We start from the raw sequence: 17,728 nt of genomic DNA, 5'->3' as shown, positions 1-17,728 counted from the left end.
TACTACAATTTTTCTGCGTCTCTGCACAAAATGATATGTATCCTTTATGTAACTGGGATGCATCTGTGATAGAGGATTTAAAAAATAATCAATATATTCTGCCACCCGACATGACTCCGATCTACAGTCCGATATTATGGGTCGACCACACCGAACTTCAAAGGGAACCATCCATGTTGTTGGATCCTTATGTATTTTTGATAAGAGATAAAACTGATGCGCACACGGATTATCTGGGCCTATAAGGTACCTTAATTGCTTTTAATTAATATATTTTTTCTCATAAAGTAGCAACATTTACTACTTGTCTTATGCGTTTTTGGGTCTCTTCCTGTATTGAATTTGAAAGAGGCATATAATGTTTTACATTACTTAATTGACGATTCGCTTCTAAAAGATATTGGCTACTATCCATAATCACGATGGCTGAAACTTTGTCCGCTGGTTTCATAACAATATTCCGGGTTTAATTTAAAAACTTTAAGGCCCTGCGTTGTTTCATCAAGTTATCCACAGAATCCTGATTATTGAAATGTCTAAAAATAAAATTTCAATCTCTTTGAATAATTTTCTTAATAAAAGGAGACACATTTTTTTCTGGTGGTTCCCACATAGATTTTTCAATAAAAGGAACTGAGGAAAATTAATTATTAAAACCAAAATGATCTAAAAGTTTTAGTTTTCTAAGATATAAGTTCCCTCTGAGTTCCGCATAGTCGACCCTTTTGGGCACAGGAACAAATGTAAGACCCCTCTCCAAAAGTTGTTCTTGATCTCCAGAAAGAATAAAACACTTTGAGAGACAGACATATAGAGAGATAGCCTAGACAGACAGAGTGCATCCGGAAAGTATTCACAGTGCTTCACTTTTTCCACATTTTGTTATGTTACAGCCTTATTCCAAAATGGATTAAATTCATTATTTTCCTCAAAATTCTACAAACAATACCCCATAATGACAACGTGAAAGAAGTTTGTTTGAAATCTTTGCAAATGTAGAAAAAAATCACATGTACATAAGTATTCACAGCCTTTGCTCAATACTTTGTTGAAGCACCTTTGGCACCAATTACAGCCTCAAGTCTTTTTGAGTATGATGCTACAAGCTTGGCACACCTATTTTTGGGCAGTTTCTCCCATTCTTCTTTGCAGGACCTCTCAAGATCCATCAGGCTGGATGGGGAGCGTCGGTGCACAGCCATTTTCAGATCTCTCCAGAGATGTTCAATCGGGTTCCAGTCTGGGCTCTGGCTGGGCCACTCAAGGATATTCACAGAGTTGTCCCGGAGCCACTCCTTTGTTATCTTGGCTGTGTGCTTAGGGTCGTTGTCCTGTTGGAAGATGAACCTTCACCCCAGTCTGAGGTCCAGAGCGCTCTGGAGCAGGTTTTCATCAAGGATGTCTCTGTACATTGCTGCATTCATCTTTCCCTCGATCCTGACTAGTCTCCCTGTTCCTGCCGCTGAAAAACATCCCCACAGCATGATGCTGCCACCACTATGCTTCACTGTAGGGATGGTATTGGCCAGGTGATGAGCGGTGCCTGGTTTCCTCCAGACATGTCGCTTGCCATTCAGGCCAAAGAGTTCAATCTTTTTTTCTCATGGTCTGAGAGTCCTTCCGGTGCCTTTTGGCAAACTCCAGGCGGGCTGTCATGTGCCTTTTACTGAGGAGTGGCTTCCGTCTGGCCACTCTACCATACCTGCCTGATTGGTGGAGTGCTGCAGAGATGGTTGTTCTTCTGGAAGGTTCTCCTCTCTCCACAGAGAAACGCTGGAGCTCTGTCAGAGTGACCATTGGGTTCTTGGTCACCTCCCTGACTAAGGCCCTTCTTCCCCGATCGCTCAGTTTGGCCGGGCGGCCAGCTTTAGGAAGAGTCCCGGTGGTTCCAAACTTCTTCCATTTACGGATGATGGAGGCTACTGTGCTCATTGGGACCTTCAATGCTGTAGACATTTTTCTGTACCCTTCCCCAGATCTGTGCCTCGTTACAATCCTGTCTTGGAAGTCTACAGACAATTCCTTGGACTTCATGGCTTGGTTTGTGCTCTGACATGCACTGTTAACTGTGGGACCTTATATAGACAGGTGTGTGCCTTTCCAAATCATGTCCAATCAACTGAATTTAGCACAGGTGGACTCCAATCAAGTTGTAGAAACATCTCAAGGATGATCAGTGGAAACAGGATGCACCTGAGCTCAATTTTGAGTGTCATGGCAAAGGCTGTGAATACTTATGTACGTGGTTTTTTTTATTTTTAATAAATTTGCAAAGATTTCAAACAAACTTCTTTCACATTGTCATTATGGGGTATTGTTTGTAGAATTTTGAGGAAAATAATGAATTGAATCCATTTTGGAATAAGGCTGTAACATAACAAAATGTAGAAAAAGTGAAGCGCTGTGAATACTTTCCGGATGCACTGTAGATAGATAGATAGATAGATAGGTAGATTGATAGTTCGACTATTTGGAATGCTTCATAGTAACAAATAAAATCGAGCTCTGTCGGTTCTGCCGGCTTTATGATGGACAGTCGCTCTCGCAAGCTGGGATATGTGGTGTACTAGTTTCTCTCTGCGGAAGGATACGCCCGGATTTTCCTTCGCTTGAGAATTTGTTACGTCATTTTGTTAAAGAGCACCTGATTGGTTAATGTGGACCTGCAATATTATACACAATGCTAAGGGGGGCATTATTGGCCGCCCTAGACCTGCAATGCACCAGGCAGTAGTGCAGTAGACAGAAATGCAATCAAGTTGGTCATAATAAAACTTATTAAAAATATTTGTTTCTTTTACTACTTTTGGCTGCATTTACTCATATTGTATCACACTGCAGAGCATTCTCTATGAGAAAACAGAAGGAGCGCATCGGCTTATACCCACCTTGAATGATCAGCACTTCCTATTGGCTAATGTACAGCCCGTGAGCAAATCACCTGTACACCAGCACTCAACCGCTTTAGAATGTAAAGGCCTGTTGCATGCATTAATGGAAAAACAAATTTGTCTGTGCATTGTATCCCAACTATTTAAGGAGTTTCTGAGCCCATCAGAATTGATAATTACATGTATTACTCATCTTGGGATGTACTATTTAATGTGGGTCATTTACTTTATACATTCTCAATGATAAAAGTAGTTATATTCATGTTCTGCACACATGTATATGACAGACTGTAAAAAAAAAAAAAAAAAAAACAAAATCCCTTCTTAACACATTTAAAAAGGATGTGCCAGGTTTGAGGTAAAAAAAAACTATTCCATTTCTTACATTTTATTTACTATAAACTCACAGTATCTATAAGTCACACTAAAAACTAAAGATATGCCAAGACTTATGCCAAAACATGGTCTCACATGACACCTACTGTCTTTAGAGTAAACTTAGTGTGGAAGATCACTTGGACAGGTTTTTAAACAGACAGACACAGTAGATAGATAGATAGATGACCCACTGTAATTTAAACGATAGATAGATAGATAGATAGATAGATAGATAGATAGATGACCCACTGTAATTTAAATGATAGATAGATAGTCTCTGTTTGCTGAATGTGCTTTAATGTGCAGGCAGCGGCTGTATCCTTCAACTGATCTATGAAGAGTGCAGTACTGATATCGTGAAGGGCCGCAGACTGGCAGCTTTCTGCTGACTGGAGACTTTCATTACTTGCTCTTGTACAACACTGGGAGGCATTTATATTACTCTTTTTTTTTTTTTTTTTGTGCAGCATTCGGTTTAAAATTGAGAAAACATTTTTCTTAGTGGATCTAAAGCACTTTCAGAGTGTTTCGTTTGTTATACAGTAGCATACTCCTAAAGTTTTTAAACGGGATTGACTTTGTCGATAGACAAGAGCTGCAGCACACGCATCTAGAAGTATAGTACAGTGTGTGATGCATGTTATTTTAAACAATTAAAGGGAACGGAGAACGGAATGAGATGGGAAAAATGTAAAAAAAAAAAAAAACAACAACTGAAATAATCATGTCAGTCTCTGCAGAGTCAAGTAGGAAAGACGACACTGGTCCTCTAGTAATTAGCAGAACCTCTCTTACAGGGAAATGAATCGCTCTTCTCTCTGAGGATGTTCTTTGTCTGCAGGCACTGTCTGTTACTGTGACTTTCTGATGATTAGAATAATGAAATTCAGAGAAACTCAGGAGAGAAAGCTTTTCAGTAAAATTCTTAGAAATTAAAAACTGAGAACATTAAAATAAAAGAATATGGAGTAGAACATTAAACATATTTGATTAAAGGGATAGTTCACCAAAAAATGAAAATTCTCTCCTCATTTACTCACCCTCATGCCATCCCAGATGTGTGTGACTTTCTTTCTTCTGCAGAATACAAACAGATTTTTAGAAGAATATCTCAGCTCTTTAGGTCCATACAATGCAAGTGAATGGTGACCAGAACTCAGAAGGACCAAAAAGCACATAAAGGCAGCATGAAAGTTACCTATACAACTCCAGAGCATAAATCCATGTCCTCAGAAGCGATATGTTAAGTGTGAGTGAGAAACAGATCGATATTTAAGACCTTTTTTTTTCCTTTTCTTTTTTTTACTTTAAATCTCCACCTTTGACCAACCCCAGCCAGGTGACTGATTGTGAAAGTGAAAGTCACTTCCAGACCAGAATGTGGAAGTGAAAGTGAAAGTGAAGATTTACAGTTAAAAAGGACTTCAATGTTTTAGAAGTAGTTCTGGTCACCATTCACTTGCATTGTAAGGACAAACAGAGCTGAGATGTTCTTCTAAAATGTTCGTTTGTGTTCAGCGGAAGAAAGTAAGTCATACATGGTATGAGGGTGAGTAAATGATGAGAGAATTTTGATTTTTGGGTGAACCATCCATTTAACATTGGTTTCTGAAATTAATTTTGAAGTTCACAAATGCTTATTTTATTGTTTAACAGTAAAATCAGGAGAAAATGTGTAAAAGAATTAAAAGTATGAAACTTTGAACAATGTGTAACATAAACTGCAGAAGAATTAATGATTTGATTTTTTTTATATGTTGCATATGAGGCCAGTCCCTTGTTTATTAACCTCTTAAATTTTTGATGGGCACAGCTCAAAATTATTATCGTTTTTTTTTCAATTCATTAAAGATTAAGTGTCATACCCTTATTCCTCTTCTAATGGTTATGACAATGAAACAGCACAAATAAAATCCCTCTGCTACAGTTCCAGTATTTATTTTCTGATCAAATAGACAGAAAGACAAACTGCAAGAAATAAACTCGCATGCACAAATTTAGCTAAGCATACACTCGAGAAGGAGATTAACACTCACTGGTTAGCACAGAAATGAAAATGGGGAAAAGATTAGAGGTAGAGACCCTCAGGGGTACCCTCCTGCTTCTTATACAAAACATTCTCTTTTGACTTCTTGAAGTCCTCATTGGTGACCTTCATCCTGCGTTCTCTGAGGGCCATGAGCCCTGCTTCTGTACAGATGGCCTGCAGAAACAGGATGTTATGAACAACTCGTTATATTTCACCATGTACTCTATTGACACTAGTACATTCTGAAAATTATATGAAAAGACAAAACAAACACAAGAGGGCAGTAGAGCTTTTCTGCAACACTATCAAACTGCGTAACACTTCACAATAATTTTCATTAGTTTATGCATTATGTATCACAAACAAACAATGAACAATATATATTCTTATAGCATTTCTTAATCTTTGTTAATTGTAAAAATACAACTGTTCATAGTTCATGTTTGTTCAGAGTGCATTAACTAATGTTAACATATACAACTAATGTTAACATATAAATTGGACCATTTAGCCAACCTTAATGTCGGCTCCAGAAAGGTCATCTTTAGCCAGAATGAGATCGTCCAAGTTCACATCCTCTGCCACAGTCATTCTGCTGGTGTGGATCTGGAAGATCCTTCTCTTGGTTTTCTCATCAGGTAACGGGAACTCAATCTTACGGTCAATGCGACCTAAGGTGGGGGACAGCAAAGAGGTGAAAAAATGTCCTGGAAAAAATGAACCAAAAGCACACACATCCAAAAAGCTCAATGTGGGTGCCTGGCCAAAGGGATGATTCCCTTTTTAAATCTACTTTTTGTAGTTTAAGTGCAATTAGCAAAAATGTTTAGGTCTCTTTACCAGGGCTCTAACAGTGCGAGCATTTCGGAGTGAAAATTACTGCATGCGAATGTGGAAAATTCTTTGGCCAAACTGTTTTTGGCAAGACCCGAACTTATGAAATTATACTGTAGCTTGCCATCAGAATAAAAACTTCCCAATGCATCTTACCTCATATGCAAAGTACTCTTAATAGTGATGCATTACTTATTTTTGCATTAAGAGTGCCGTTTTAAAGCGCTCTCCTCTCTCACTCATGCAAACACAGAAACTTACACTGCATCCCAATTTGCCTAATTTTATAATGCCCTTGAAGTGTGCACTCTTTTGTGATGGAAAAGAATCTACTTTTTAGGGTGTATTGGGGAAAAAAGTGTGCAAGTATTGGGACATACTATCACGTCATAAAATCGCATCTTGAAACCAAACCCTCAGAGCCCCAAAAAGTATTTGGACGCTTAAGCTGAACTTAATGCATGAATTCCTTTGCATTTGAAAACAAAACATCAAACCAATTTGCATTTATTGTAAAGAAAGAAAACATAAGCACATCTTTTCAAGCAGAACATTTAACAAAAGAAGCTTGTTGCATTTTAAATGATAAAACAACAGATACAGTGCATTCATAAAATATTCAGACCCCTTCATTTTTTTCACATTTTGTTATGTTGCAGCCTTAAGCCCCGTTCACATTGTCAGCGATTTTGTCGCTGGATGCGACAGGAGACCATTGATTTTCAATGAGAGCTGGTGACTTCGGAGACACGAGCGACAGCGACCATTGCCAAGCAGACGCGACAAAGCTGAGAAAAGTTCAACTTGATGCAAATGCAGAGTGATATTGCGCAGCGACAACCAATGAGAAAAGACAGTCCTGTGAGATAATCGAGACGAGTGCAGGAAAGATGGAGCTGTTGTTGTCGTCATCGATTTCACTGTTCTATATCATGTTTCTGTAACCACTTATGAATATCATAAAACAGTGTTGCATGGAAAACCATGTCAGAAATTGTCAGAATTCTGAGTGAGTTTGATTGATTCATTGAAAGATCAATCTTTGTGTTGATATATTGCATTGAGTATTGCTGCAGTTTATAAAACTTTCCCTTCCAGAATGCTCCTTTTTAGTGGCAAGTAAACTGATTTCTTATCAAACTGGATAATGTACCAGAAATTGTCGACATTGTGAGTGAGTTTAATTCATACATGAATAGACTGTTCATCTTGATCATGATAGGATGCATTGAGCACAGCTGTAGTTTATATAAAAGCACACTCCCCTGCAGAATGTTCATTATTAGAGGCAAAACAAATAATTCCTTGTCAAATAAGAAGGATATATTTGTTTTACTGGCATTCTAGCTCATCTGTGATCAGATTCTCTGAAGCTATGGCCAGTTGTGCAGCCAACCAATAACATTAGTGCGACAGCAGTAGGAACGCCCACTAGCGACAAGGAATATATAGCGATATCTAGTGACAAAATCGCTGACAATGTGAATGGGGCTTTATGCTAAAATGCTTTAAATAAAAAAATTAACATCAATCTACACTCCACACCCCATAATGACAAAAAAAAAAAAAAAAAAAAAACTTTATTAAAAGTTATCAAATTTATTAAAAAGAAAAAAACTGAAATATCACATTGACATAAGTATTTAGACCCTTAACTCAGTACTTAGTTAAAGCACCTTTGGCAGCGATTACAGCCTCAAGTCTTTTTGGGTATGATGCGACAAGCTTTGCACACCTGGATTTGGGGATTTTCTGCCATTCTTCTCTGCAGATCCTCTCAAGCTCTGTCAGGTTGAATGGGGACCATTGGTGGACAGCCATTTTCAGGTCTCTCCAGAGATTGTCGATTAGGTTCAAGTCCGAGCTCTGGCTGGGACACTCAAGGACATTCACAGAGTTGTCCCTAAGCCACTCTTGCATTGTCTTGGCTGTGTGCTTAAGATCATTGTCCTGTTGGAAGGTGAACCTTCGGCCCAGTCTGAGGTCCTGAGCGCTCTGGACTAAGTTTTCATTAAGGATATCTCTACATTTTGCTGCGACCCTGACCAGTCCCAGCTGCTGAAAAACACCCCCACAGCATGATGCTACCACCACCATTCTTCACCGTTGGGATGGTATTGCGCAGGTGATAAGCGGTGCCTGGTTTCCTCCAGATATGATGCTTGGAATTGAGCCCAAACAGTTCAATCTTCATTTCATCAGACCAGAGAATCTCGTTTCTCACAGTCTGAGAATCCTTTAGGTGCTTTTTTGTGTCTTGCACTGAGGAAAGGCTTCCGTCTGGCCACTCTGCCATATAACCCAGATCGGTGGAGTGTTGCAGTGATGGTTGTCCTTCTGCAAGTTTCTCCCATCTCCACACGATTTCTGGAGCTCAACCAGAGTGACTATCGGGTTCTTGTTCACCTCTCTTACCAAGGCCCTTCTCCCCCGATTGCTCAGTTTGGCCAGGCGGCCAGCTCTAGGAAGAGTCGTAGTTGTTCCAAACTTCTTCCATTTAAGAATTATGGAGGCCACTGTGCTCTTAGGAACCTTCAATGCAGCCTATTTTATTTTAAAATTTTTTGTAGCCTTCCCCAGATCTGTGCCTCGACACAATCCTGTCTCTGAGCTCTGCAGGCAGTTCCTTTGACCTCATGGCTTGGTTTTTGCTCTGATATGCATTTTCAGCTGTGAGACCTTATATAGACTGGTGTGCCTTTCCAGATCATGTCCAATCAACTGAATTTGCCACAGGTGCACTCCAATCACAGAGATGATCCAGAGAAATGTGATGCACCTGAGTCAAATTTCAAGTGTCACAGCAAAGGGTCTGAATATTATGCCAATGTGATAATTCAGTTTTTTCTTTTTAATAAATTTGCAAAGTTATCAAAAATCTGGTTTTTGCTTTGTCATTATGGGGTATGGAGTGTAGATTGATGTGAAAAAAATAAATTATTTAAAGCATTTTATCATAAAGCTGTAACATAACAAAATGTAAAAAAATTAAGGGGTCTGAATACTTCATGAATGCACTGTATATGGTTTAAAGTTAAGACAAACATTATTTGGACACTTGATAATTGCTTCATTAAAGATTAAAAGTTCAAGTGTTTTTAGATTTTAGTTTGCAATCCTTTCATTCACAGAACTTCTTGACAACGTCTGGGCATAAATTCAACATATAAAAGTTTCTGTGGTGAAAGTTTCCTCCAGGTTTCAGCCACCAAAGCTTTCAGTTCATCCACACTATAACATCGACAATCGGACATTTTCTTCTCCATTGCATTCCATAGGTGCTCCACAGGGTTTAGGTCAGGTCTCTGGGAGGGCCATTCTAGGACACAAATTTTCTTTTTTGTAAAGTATTCTTTCAATAGAAGGCTGGTATGCTTTGGATCATTATCCTGTTGAAAGAGCCACTTCTGTGTCTTAAATAATTTCTTCACTGATTTCTGCAAGTTTGCATTCAGAATTTCTTGGTACACTTCAGAGTTCATGATACCATCAATGAACACAAGCTCACTGACACCACAGTAAGAGAAAAAGCCCAGGAATCTGACATTTCCACCTCTGTGCTTTACAGTACCCATAGTCAGAGATAATTTAGCAGAGATGGGCCACTTCTGTTAAAATGAATGGGAGATATTGGAACGCCCAACCAAGGAGCTTTAAGCACCCAATGGTCACCGGATGAAGGAAGTCCCGCCTTACAGATAAAAGAGCCAATCAACCTTTTGGACTTGCTAGAAAGACTTTGCCTTAGTGCAGTGTGGCTGAACAAAAATAACTTGAAAAAGGTTTAACAGAGAATGTGTCCGTTGTTATGTATCAAGCATCTTTTGTTTTTGAATTCTGTAGTAATTCTTCAACAGCCTTTAAAACTCTGACCTCTGACTGTGCCCAGGGTTGCTGCAGTTTTTAAAATCAATTTAAGACTTTTTAAGACCTTTTTCTAGACCTGAACAAATACAATTAATACCGTTTCCCCATACCAAAACAAACCCACACAATCTCAAAATAAATCATGTATCACAGACTCTTACTTAAACAGGCAGGGGCACACACTAAATATGGCCTTAACAATGCTTATCAGTAAAACAGGGTAAGCTATATGCAAGTTTAAAATACTTAAGACATGTTTTGCACATACAGTTGTGCTCAAAAGTTTGCATACCCTGGCAGAAATTGCAATTAGTGGCTGTGTATAAATAGTCAATGAGTTTGTTAGCTCTCACGTGGATGCACTGAGCAGGCTAGATACTGAGCCATGGGGAGCAGAAAAGAACTGTCAAAAGACCTGCGTAACAAGGTAATGGAACTTTATAAAGATGGAGAAGGATATAAAAAAAGATACCCAAATCCTTGAAAATGCCAGTCAGTACTGTTCAATCACTTATTAAGAAGTGGAAAATTCGGGGATCTCTTGATACCAAGCCAAGGTCAGGTAGACCAAGAAAGATTTCAGCCACAACTGCCAGAAGAATTGTTCGGGATACAAAGAAAAACCCACAGGTAACCTCAGGAGAAATACAGGCTGCTCTGGAAAAAGACTGTGTGGTTGTTTCAAGGAGCACAATACGATGATACTTGAACAAAAATTAGCTGCATGGTCGAGTTGCCAGAAAGAAGCCTTTACTGCACCAATGCCACAAAAAAGCCTGGTTACAATATGCCCGACAACACCTTGACACGCCTCACAGCTTCTGGCACACTGTAATTTGGAGTGACAAGACCAAAATAGAGCTTTGTTTGGAGAGGTGTCAACAAGGCCTATAGTGAAAAGAATTCCATCCCCACTGTGAAGCATGGTGGTGCCTCACTGATGTTTTGGGGGGTGTGAGCTCTAAAGGCACGGGGAATCTTGTGACAATTGATGGCAAGATGAATGCAGCATGTTATCAGAAAATACTGGCAGACAATTTGCATTCTTCTGCACGAAAGCTGCGCATGGGATGCTCTTGGACTTTCCAGCAGGACAATGACCCTAAGCACAAGATCAAGTTAACCCTCCAGTGGTTACAGCAGAAAAAGGTGAAGGTTCTGGAGTGGCCATCACAGTCTCCTGACCTTAATATCATCGAGCCACTCTGGAGAGATCTCAAACGTGCAGTTCATGCAAGATGACCAAAGACTTTGCATGACCTGGAGGCATTTTGCCAAGACGAATGGGCAGCTATACCACCTGCAAGAATTTGGGGCCTCCTAGATATATATTACAAAAGACTGCATGCTGTAATTGATGCTTAAAGTGGGACTAAGAACTAAGGGTATGCAGACTTTGAACAGGGGTCAATTCATTTTTTTCTTTGTTGCCATGTTTTGTTTTATGATTGTGCCATTCTGTTATAACCTACAGTTGAATATGAATCCCATAAGAAATAAAAGAAATGTGTTTTGCCTGCTCACTCATGTTTTCTTTAAAAATGGTACATATATTACCAATTCTCCAAGGGTATGCAAACTTTTGAGCACAACTGTATATATCACATTAAAATGGGTTTATGTACAGTACCATTATATAAATAAATACAAATTAGAGGTTGACCAATATAGGATTTTGCTGATATGATAATGAGTTGAAATGCAATTAATCTGCCAATAGTTTTTTAAAATTGGAAGCCTATATTAAATGTTCTTAGTCTTTTCTTCCTGTGATGGGGAGGACCAGACAGAGGACACAAGAGCCCAAATTGAATTAAATTCCAGATACAGTTTATGGTGCAACCAAAATACCAATAACCAAGAGGAAAAAAGAATTATTTCATCATCATCAACAGGTAATCATTAGTAATTAATTGTCATAAATTTCTGATATGGCCTAATGATTGCGAACTGCTCTGCAACAGCTGAAAACACTCACAAGCCCCCACGTGCTTGGAGAAAATACAATAGTGCAGCGTTTTCACTCTGAAAGACATGCATTTATTTTATTTAATCGTATTCTTTTGAAGTTTTATAATCACGAGGTCATATCACGATTCCCATCTTTCTGCCCCAAATTTAAGACATCTTTAAATGGTAATTAAGACTTTTGTAGTATCATTTAAGACTTTTTATGACCTTACATTTTGGATAACTGAATTTAAGACATTTTAAGACTTTTAAGGATCCATGGGACTCCTGGTGCCCCCAAATATTTCACTTAGATGCAAGAGCGCTCCTAAAAACATTTTTTAGCATAGAGCCCTGTTTACAGTGATATACACTCTAATATCATGATGTTTTTCTGCCACAGAGGGAAAAGAGAAAGAGAACACTGTAGATGTCCCTTACTTACACATTGACCTGCAGTAGCTAGTAAGTCTCTTACCGGGTCTAATAAGGGCAGGGTCGAGGGTATCTATTCTGTTGGTAGCCATGATGACCTTCACATCTCCACGAGAGTCAAAGCCATCCAGTTGGTTGAGGAGTTCCAACATGGTTCTCTGAATTTCACGCTCACCTCCTGAGTTTGAGTCATATCTGCAAAGAGGCATCCAGGGTATACCATGTGACCATTTACACAATATCTTCAATAAAGACCTAAAAAGCTTGTGCATTGCAGGCATATACTGAATGTTTCTTACAGTTTCACAGATCTGACATCCATAATATTGCATTACCTCTTAGTTCCAATGGCGTCAATCTCATCGATGAAGACAATAGAAGGTGCATGTTCCTCAGCCACTCTGAAGAGCTCGCGTACAAGTTTAGGGCCATCGCCGAGATACTTTTGAATCAGCTCTGAACCAACAACCCGCAAGAATGTTGCAGATGTCTGATTGGCCACCGCCTTAGCAAGAAGGGTTTTACCTGAGCATCAGAACAATTATGCAATTGATCAATCTTTGTGATGTCATCACAACCCCTACATATTTTTATGGTTATCATGTTATTTCAAATATATTAATTGTCATTGGTGGTCATATTTAATGAAATTATCAGATTAAAGAAAATCAGACTAACAGTGTTGAAACTCACCTGTTCCAGGGGCGCCGTAGAGAATGACTCCTTTAGGAGGCTTGATCCCCATTTCCTCATAATATTCTGGATGGGTCAGGGGTAGTTCCACTGACTCCTATGGTTCATTTTAACAGCCACAGCATTAGTTTTGCAACAGGGATTATTTCTTTGTTTTTTTACCTTATTAGACTACTTCACAATTAAAAAAAATAAAAATACTATTAGCTGCTTAATATGAGGACTAGATGGTTTCCGAAGCTGACATTAAAGTATGTTGACACTTTATTAAATGGTACAACTTTGGTTCAATTTCCATGAATTTTCCAGTTGTTCATTATTACTGGATAAGGATTTTCAAAACCATTATTATAGCGATTGCACTCCAAAAGAGCAATGTCTAGCAGATGAAATATTTTAGATCTGAGCATAGTGAGAACAAATTATATTTAAATTACAATAAAATTTCCATTACTTTCCCATGACTTTCAACGTTTTTTGTTTTTTTTAAATACCATGACTTTTCAATTTTAAAATGTAACCCTGTACAAAGTTTATCTGGTCTTCCAATCAAATAAAGTCAGCTTGCCTTAATTTCTTGTATCTGATTGTCCAGTCCACCGATGTCTGCGTATGTCTCTTGTGGAGCCTTCTCCACCTTCATTACTGTAACAAGGGGGTCTGTATCGTCCATCAGCACCCCGATGACAGCATGGACCTATACGCAACAAATAAAAATATTAAAATGTGGCGAGACTTGAAGCTTTTGATTAGAGATTAATATCTGTGGTGTCAGACAGTATCAAAAATTCAGCCCGACTTATGGTATAGGTTTTGCTTGGCCTTGTGGATGTTTTACCTTGTGATTGAGTAAGACGGAACAGCCGGGCTCCAGCAGGTCTTTGTCAACAAACGAGAGAATGCTGACATAGTGCTCTGAGCCCACAGACGTCGAAACTATGGCATGATTGTCATCAATGATCTCCTCTAGAGTCCCCACAGACATGGGGGTACCACGGAGGTCATCGACCTTTGACCTCTCCTCCTAAGAAGAAAGAAAACAGAAAAGGAAATGTAAGCAAAGGCATTTTAGAGGGAGGGAGTGAGTGAGTGAGTGAGGGAGGGAGGGAGGACGGATGGATGATGAATGGATGGATGCAATGAATGGATGGGTGGAACCAGCACCTCCTGCTTCTCCTCTAGAGGTTTCATCTGCTCCTGGTTCCTGATGAACTCCTCTTCCATCAGCAGGTAATCTTTAATTCTATCCTGCTTCAGGAGCTTCAACCTGCACTGTGTGTGAGGGGTGACTACACAGAGTGAGAGACATCAGAGAACATTCTCGTTACACCAAATAAAAAATAAAAAATTGTATCACAATGGACTTCAGGGGCCTCATGTATAAAACTCTGCTTAGATTTCTTCCTAAAAGTGTGCGTATGCACAAAAAAATTCTGATTTATAAAACCGAACGTACGCCAGAACCTGCGCATAGTTCCCTTAATAAATCCCAGCTAGCGGAAGATTGTGCGTACATGCACGGGATTCATTCCCCACCCCGTCTCCTCCCCAAAATAACCATATATGGAGTGTACAATGCCTGTTTTTACTATGCATATCCTCATCTGCATACAATTACCATATGCATTTCACCATCCAGACACGTGATTACAGCGTTTAACATGTCACATGTGCCCAAAGGTTAGATGCTGCTCCATGAAGAAACATTATTTATTAAGATATGAACTTGTTTTCAAAGAATATAGCCCATCTTGAATATCCCTTGGCAAAATGTTTTTATCTTTGCAAACTTAAATCTAACCAAGGCAATTTTGCTTCTCAGAAAACCTTTTAAATCGTTTTAAGTTAATTATTAAAATTATTTGAGCAGCATTGTCTGATATCATCGGATTACTAAGATTTTATATTTGACTGGTATTTTATATTCAAAAACAGCTGAACGGCAAATATACTTTTCATAATGTTTTTATTAGACTAGAACAGGGGATTCATTGTGATGAGGCTCGGGATGAAGTGAAGCAGTCAGCACATTTGATGTGTATTTTATGTGCATTGCTGTACCTGTTTGCAGCTGTACAATACTGTTTCTAATGAGACATGTCTCTCCAATGATCTGTTCGACTACTGAATGTGGCCAGTAGTGTCTTTTAGCTACTGTCCATTTTGCTGAGCCATTTCATGTCAGAGTCAAGTGCGCATCGCATTACAGATAATCTTTACTCAAATGCTGTACTTATCTCAGTACATGATTGTAATAGAACAGAAAATATCTCAGACTAAGAAATCTTCGCTGTCATTTTTTGTTACTGAATGTTCCTTCTCTATGATGACACGGAAAAGTTCTCCGAACGCAACGCATCCCAAACCAATATTTCCCTTTTACAGCTTATATTTGAATGCCTTTTTAATTAGTTACATAAAAATAATATAGCCTACTATTGGATTGATAACGATTGCTTTATTTTATAATCAGTCCGTTCAGTTAATTATTTGTCCAGCTGGAGTCGCCACTATAAGAGTGCATACGCACAGTCAAGAGTGTCCGGATGGTGCGCACATATTTACGCCAAGTTTACTTTTTATAAATCCCGATATGTGCGTGGGAAATTGCATACGCATATTTCAATGGCAATTTTGTGTGTACGCAACGTTTATACATCAGGCTCCAGGTCTTCAAGGCAGCTTGTAATGTTATAAACCAAGGTAATAACATTTGACCATAATCTATATTGGGATCCGACAGGAAAGGTTACTTCCTGTACCTAAAGGCAGTTTGCTGGCAGCATCAGGACCCTTGGACTTCCTCTTCTTCTTGCCCACTCTAGTTGGAATGGGTGGCTCATATTTCTTCTTCTTGTCCTGTAAGATGACAGATATCACCATTAAATAAGGGTTAAATGAGGAGAAAACTCTGGCTGTTTTAAAACATTCATGTTATTTTGATCACCTTGTCATCTTTCTTTCCACCTCCTGGTCCGTGTCCTCCGCTTTGGCTCTGGCCCTGTGATGAGAAATAGGAATGATTATTGTCTTAAACATACAGTAGCTTAGCTGTAGGATAGTGGTTCAGGGTCTGAAGCCGGTTGTAAAAAAAAAAAAAAATACCTTAGTGACAATGGCCTTGCAATTACAAGAAAGTGTTTTCTTAACTCAAGGGGTTTAATACTAACAGTTAACTAGACCTTGTGCAATGTTCGGTCACAATTATATAAATCAATTTTGTTTTTTAAATAAAAAAGTTACACTTCATCTGAGGAGCATGAGGATCGGTTAAAATGAGTTTAGGCTGCATGACAAAAACATCAACACTTGTGTAGTTTGGGGTCACATTTGACCAAGTCGACCATAGGAAATGAATGGGCAAGACTATAACACAGAGCATTTGTTTTTTATTTGTGAAATAAAATTAATAATTCAGCCACAATTAGGGGTGTTAATGATTAATCGACAATCAATTAATTGTCATTAATAATTTGATCAATTAAGCTTATCAGTAATCGATTAATTAATTCAGGATAAATGTGTTCTGAAATCAAGCCAGCAGATGTTGATTAGGCTGTCTATACAGTCACCTGCCTCTAGAGGGCGCTTGCGGGCTGCATGTCATTATCCGGTTCACAGAAGACGACGCACAGATGCGAGATGACGCAGGCTCAATGTAAACAGTGTTGGAGCGTTTCTCTTTAAATGAACATTAATGTTTTCATTAAAATTAGTGGATTTCTGCAGCCATCTATTGGCTATTTTTGTCATGAACTTTTCATGTGATTTTTTTTAAATGTATTTATTTATTTTACACCAGATGGCAGCAATCTGCCCCCATTACATGACACATTCTCCCATTTTCACATTAGTGTATTTATTGTATTGAAGTTAGTGTTATTACATTTCTTTCTTACACACACACACACACACACACACACGTTTATCGTTTTCGATCAAATTTGGCAGCGAACAACACCAAAGTCTAAAACGAACATTGCACGAGGGTTAAGAAAACTCTCATTATGCCCGATGAACATCTTAAAACGTCGTGATTTATAAATAAATAAATAATCCAAAGCAATTACGGCTTTGTAATGTTTAATCCTCACCCAAACAATATAGCAAAAGAGTATAGATTTGCTACCCTAGACTGCGCAACATCTCTGACTGACTAGTTTAAGTAATAATAATAATAATAATAATAATAATAAACATTTGTTTTATATAACGAAACCAAAAACATTACTTTGGCCATACATTGACATGAATCAATAAGTATTTAACACATCTCTAGGGATGCAGCGCTTGCTTTCGACCAGATTACAGGGCTGAAACAGGCTTATTAACATCTAAAAACTTTGAATTGTGTTAATGTTTAGTAGCTGCCTTGTAACGATTTTAAGATGATTTATTCTTTCGAATGCAGTCGTGTATGTTGTGATGTGGTTAATTCTGTTCTGTACTACATACACCGTTCTCACGTCAATTTACAGTTTTCACACATTTCATCTGATAATAACATCACTAATGCGAAGAGAAATAAAGCGATTCAACAATAAAAAATGTGTCACTGAATAAATTGCTGGCTCACTCACCATTTTCACCGTTGGTCTCTCACAATTAACGTCACTACGGAGAGCGTCATGCGACAAAATATGTGCAATGC

General features: G+C 38.5%; 1 protein-coding gene across 1 annotated transcript; it reads right to left on the bottom strand.

The window, feature by feature from the left end:
• Positions 1-5,191: 5,191 nt before the first annotated feature.
• On the bottom strand, positions 5,192-17,728 carry LOC127416101 (26S proteasome regulatory subunit 4). The gene is made up of 11 exons (XM_051655249.1): positions 17,658-17,728; positions 16,025-16,078; positions 15,840-15,936; positions 14,242-14,366; positions 13,916-14,101; positions 13,646-13,774; positions 13,078-13,174; positions 12,720-12,909; positions 12,428-12,579; positions 5,815-5,969; positions 5,192-5,472 (listed from the first exon to the last, which is right to left on the bottom strand). The coding sequence occupies exons 1-11, from the start codon at positions 17,658-17,660 to the stop codon at positions 5,338-5,340; spliced, it is 1,323 nt and encodes a 440-aa protein (XP_051511209.1). The 5' UTR covers positions 17,661-17,728; the 3' UTR covers positions 5,192-5,337.

Source organism: Myxocyprinus asiaticus, chromosome 25 (assembly GCF_019703515.2).
Source record: "Myxocyprinus asiaticus isolate MX2 ecotype Aquarium Trade chromosome 25, UBuf_Myxa_2, whole genome shotgun sequence".
NCBI classification, from domain to species: Eukaryota; Metazoa; Chordata; class Actinopteri; order Cypriniformes; family Catostomidae; genus Myxocyprinus; species Myxocyprinus asiaticus.
This window is presented reverse-complemented; position numbering and strand designations above follow the sequence as displayed.

Bases quoted from the DNA above. Each gene is read 5' to 3' on its own strand.
- LOC127416101 (XM_051655249.1), bottom strand. The intron at 15,937-16,024 runs GTGATCAAAATA...GTCATCTTACAG, and splicing joins GTGGAAAGAAAGATGACAAG to GACAAGAAGAAGAAATATGA. The intron at 13,775-13,915 runs GTAAAACATCCA...TGTTGCGTATAG, and splicing joins CCGTCTTACTCAATCACAAG to GTCCATGCTGTCATCGGGGT.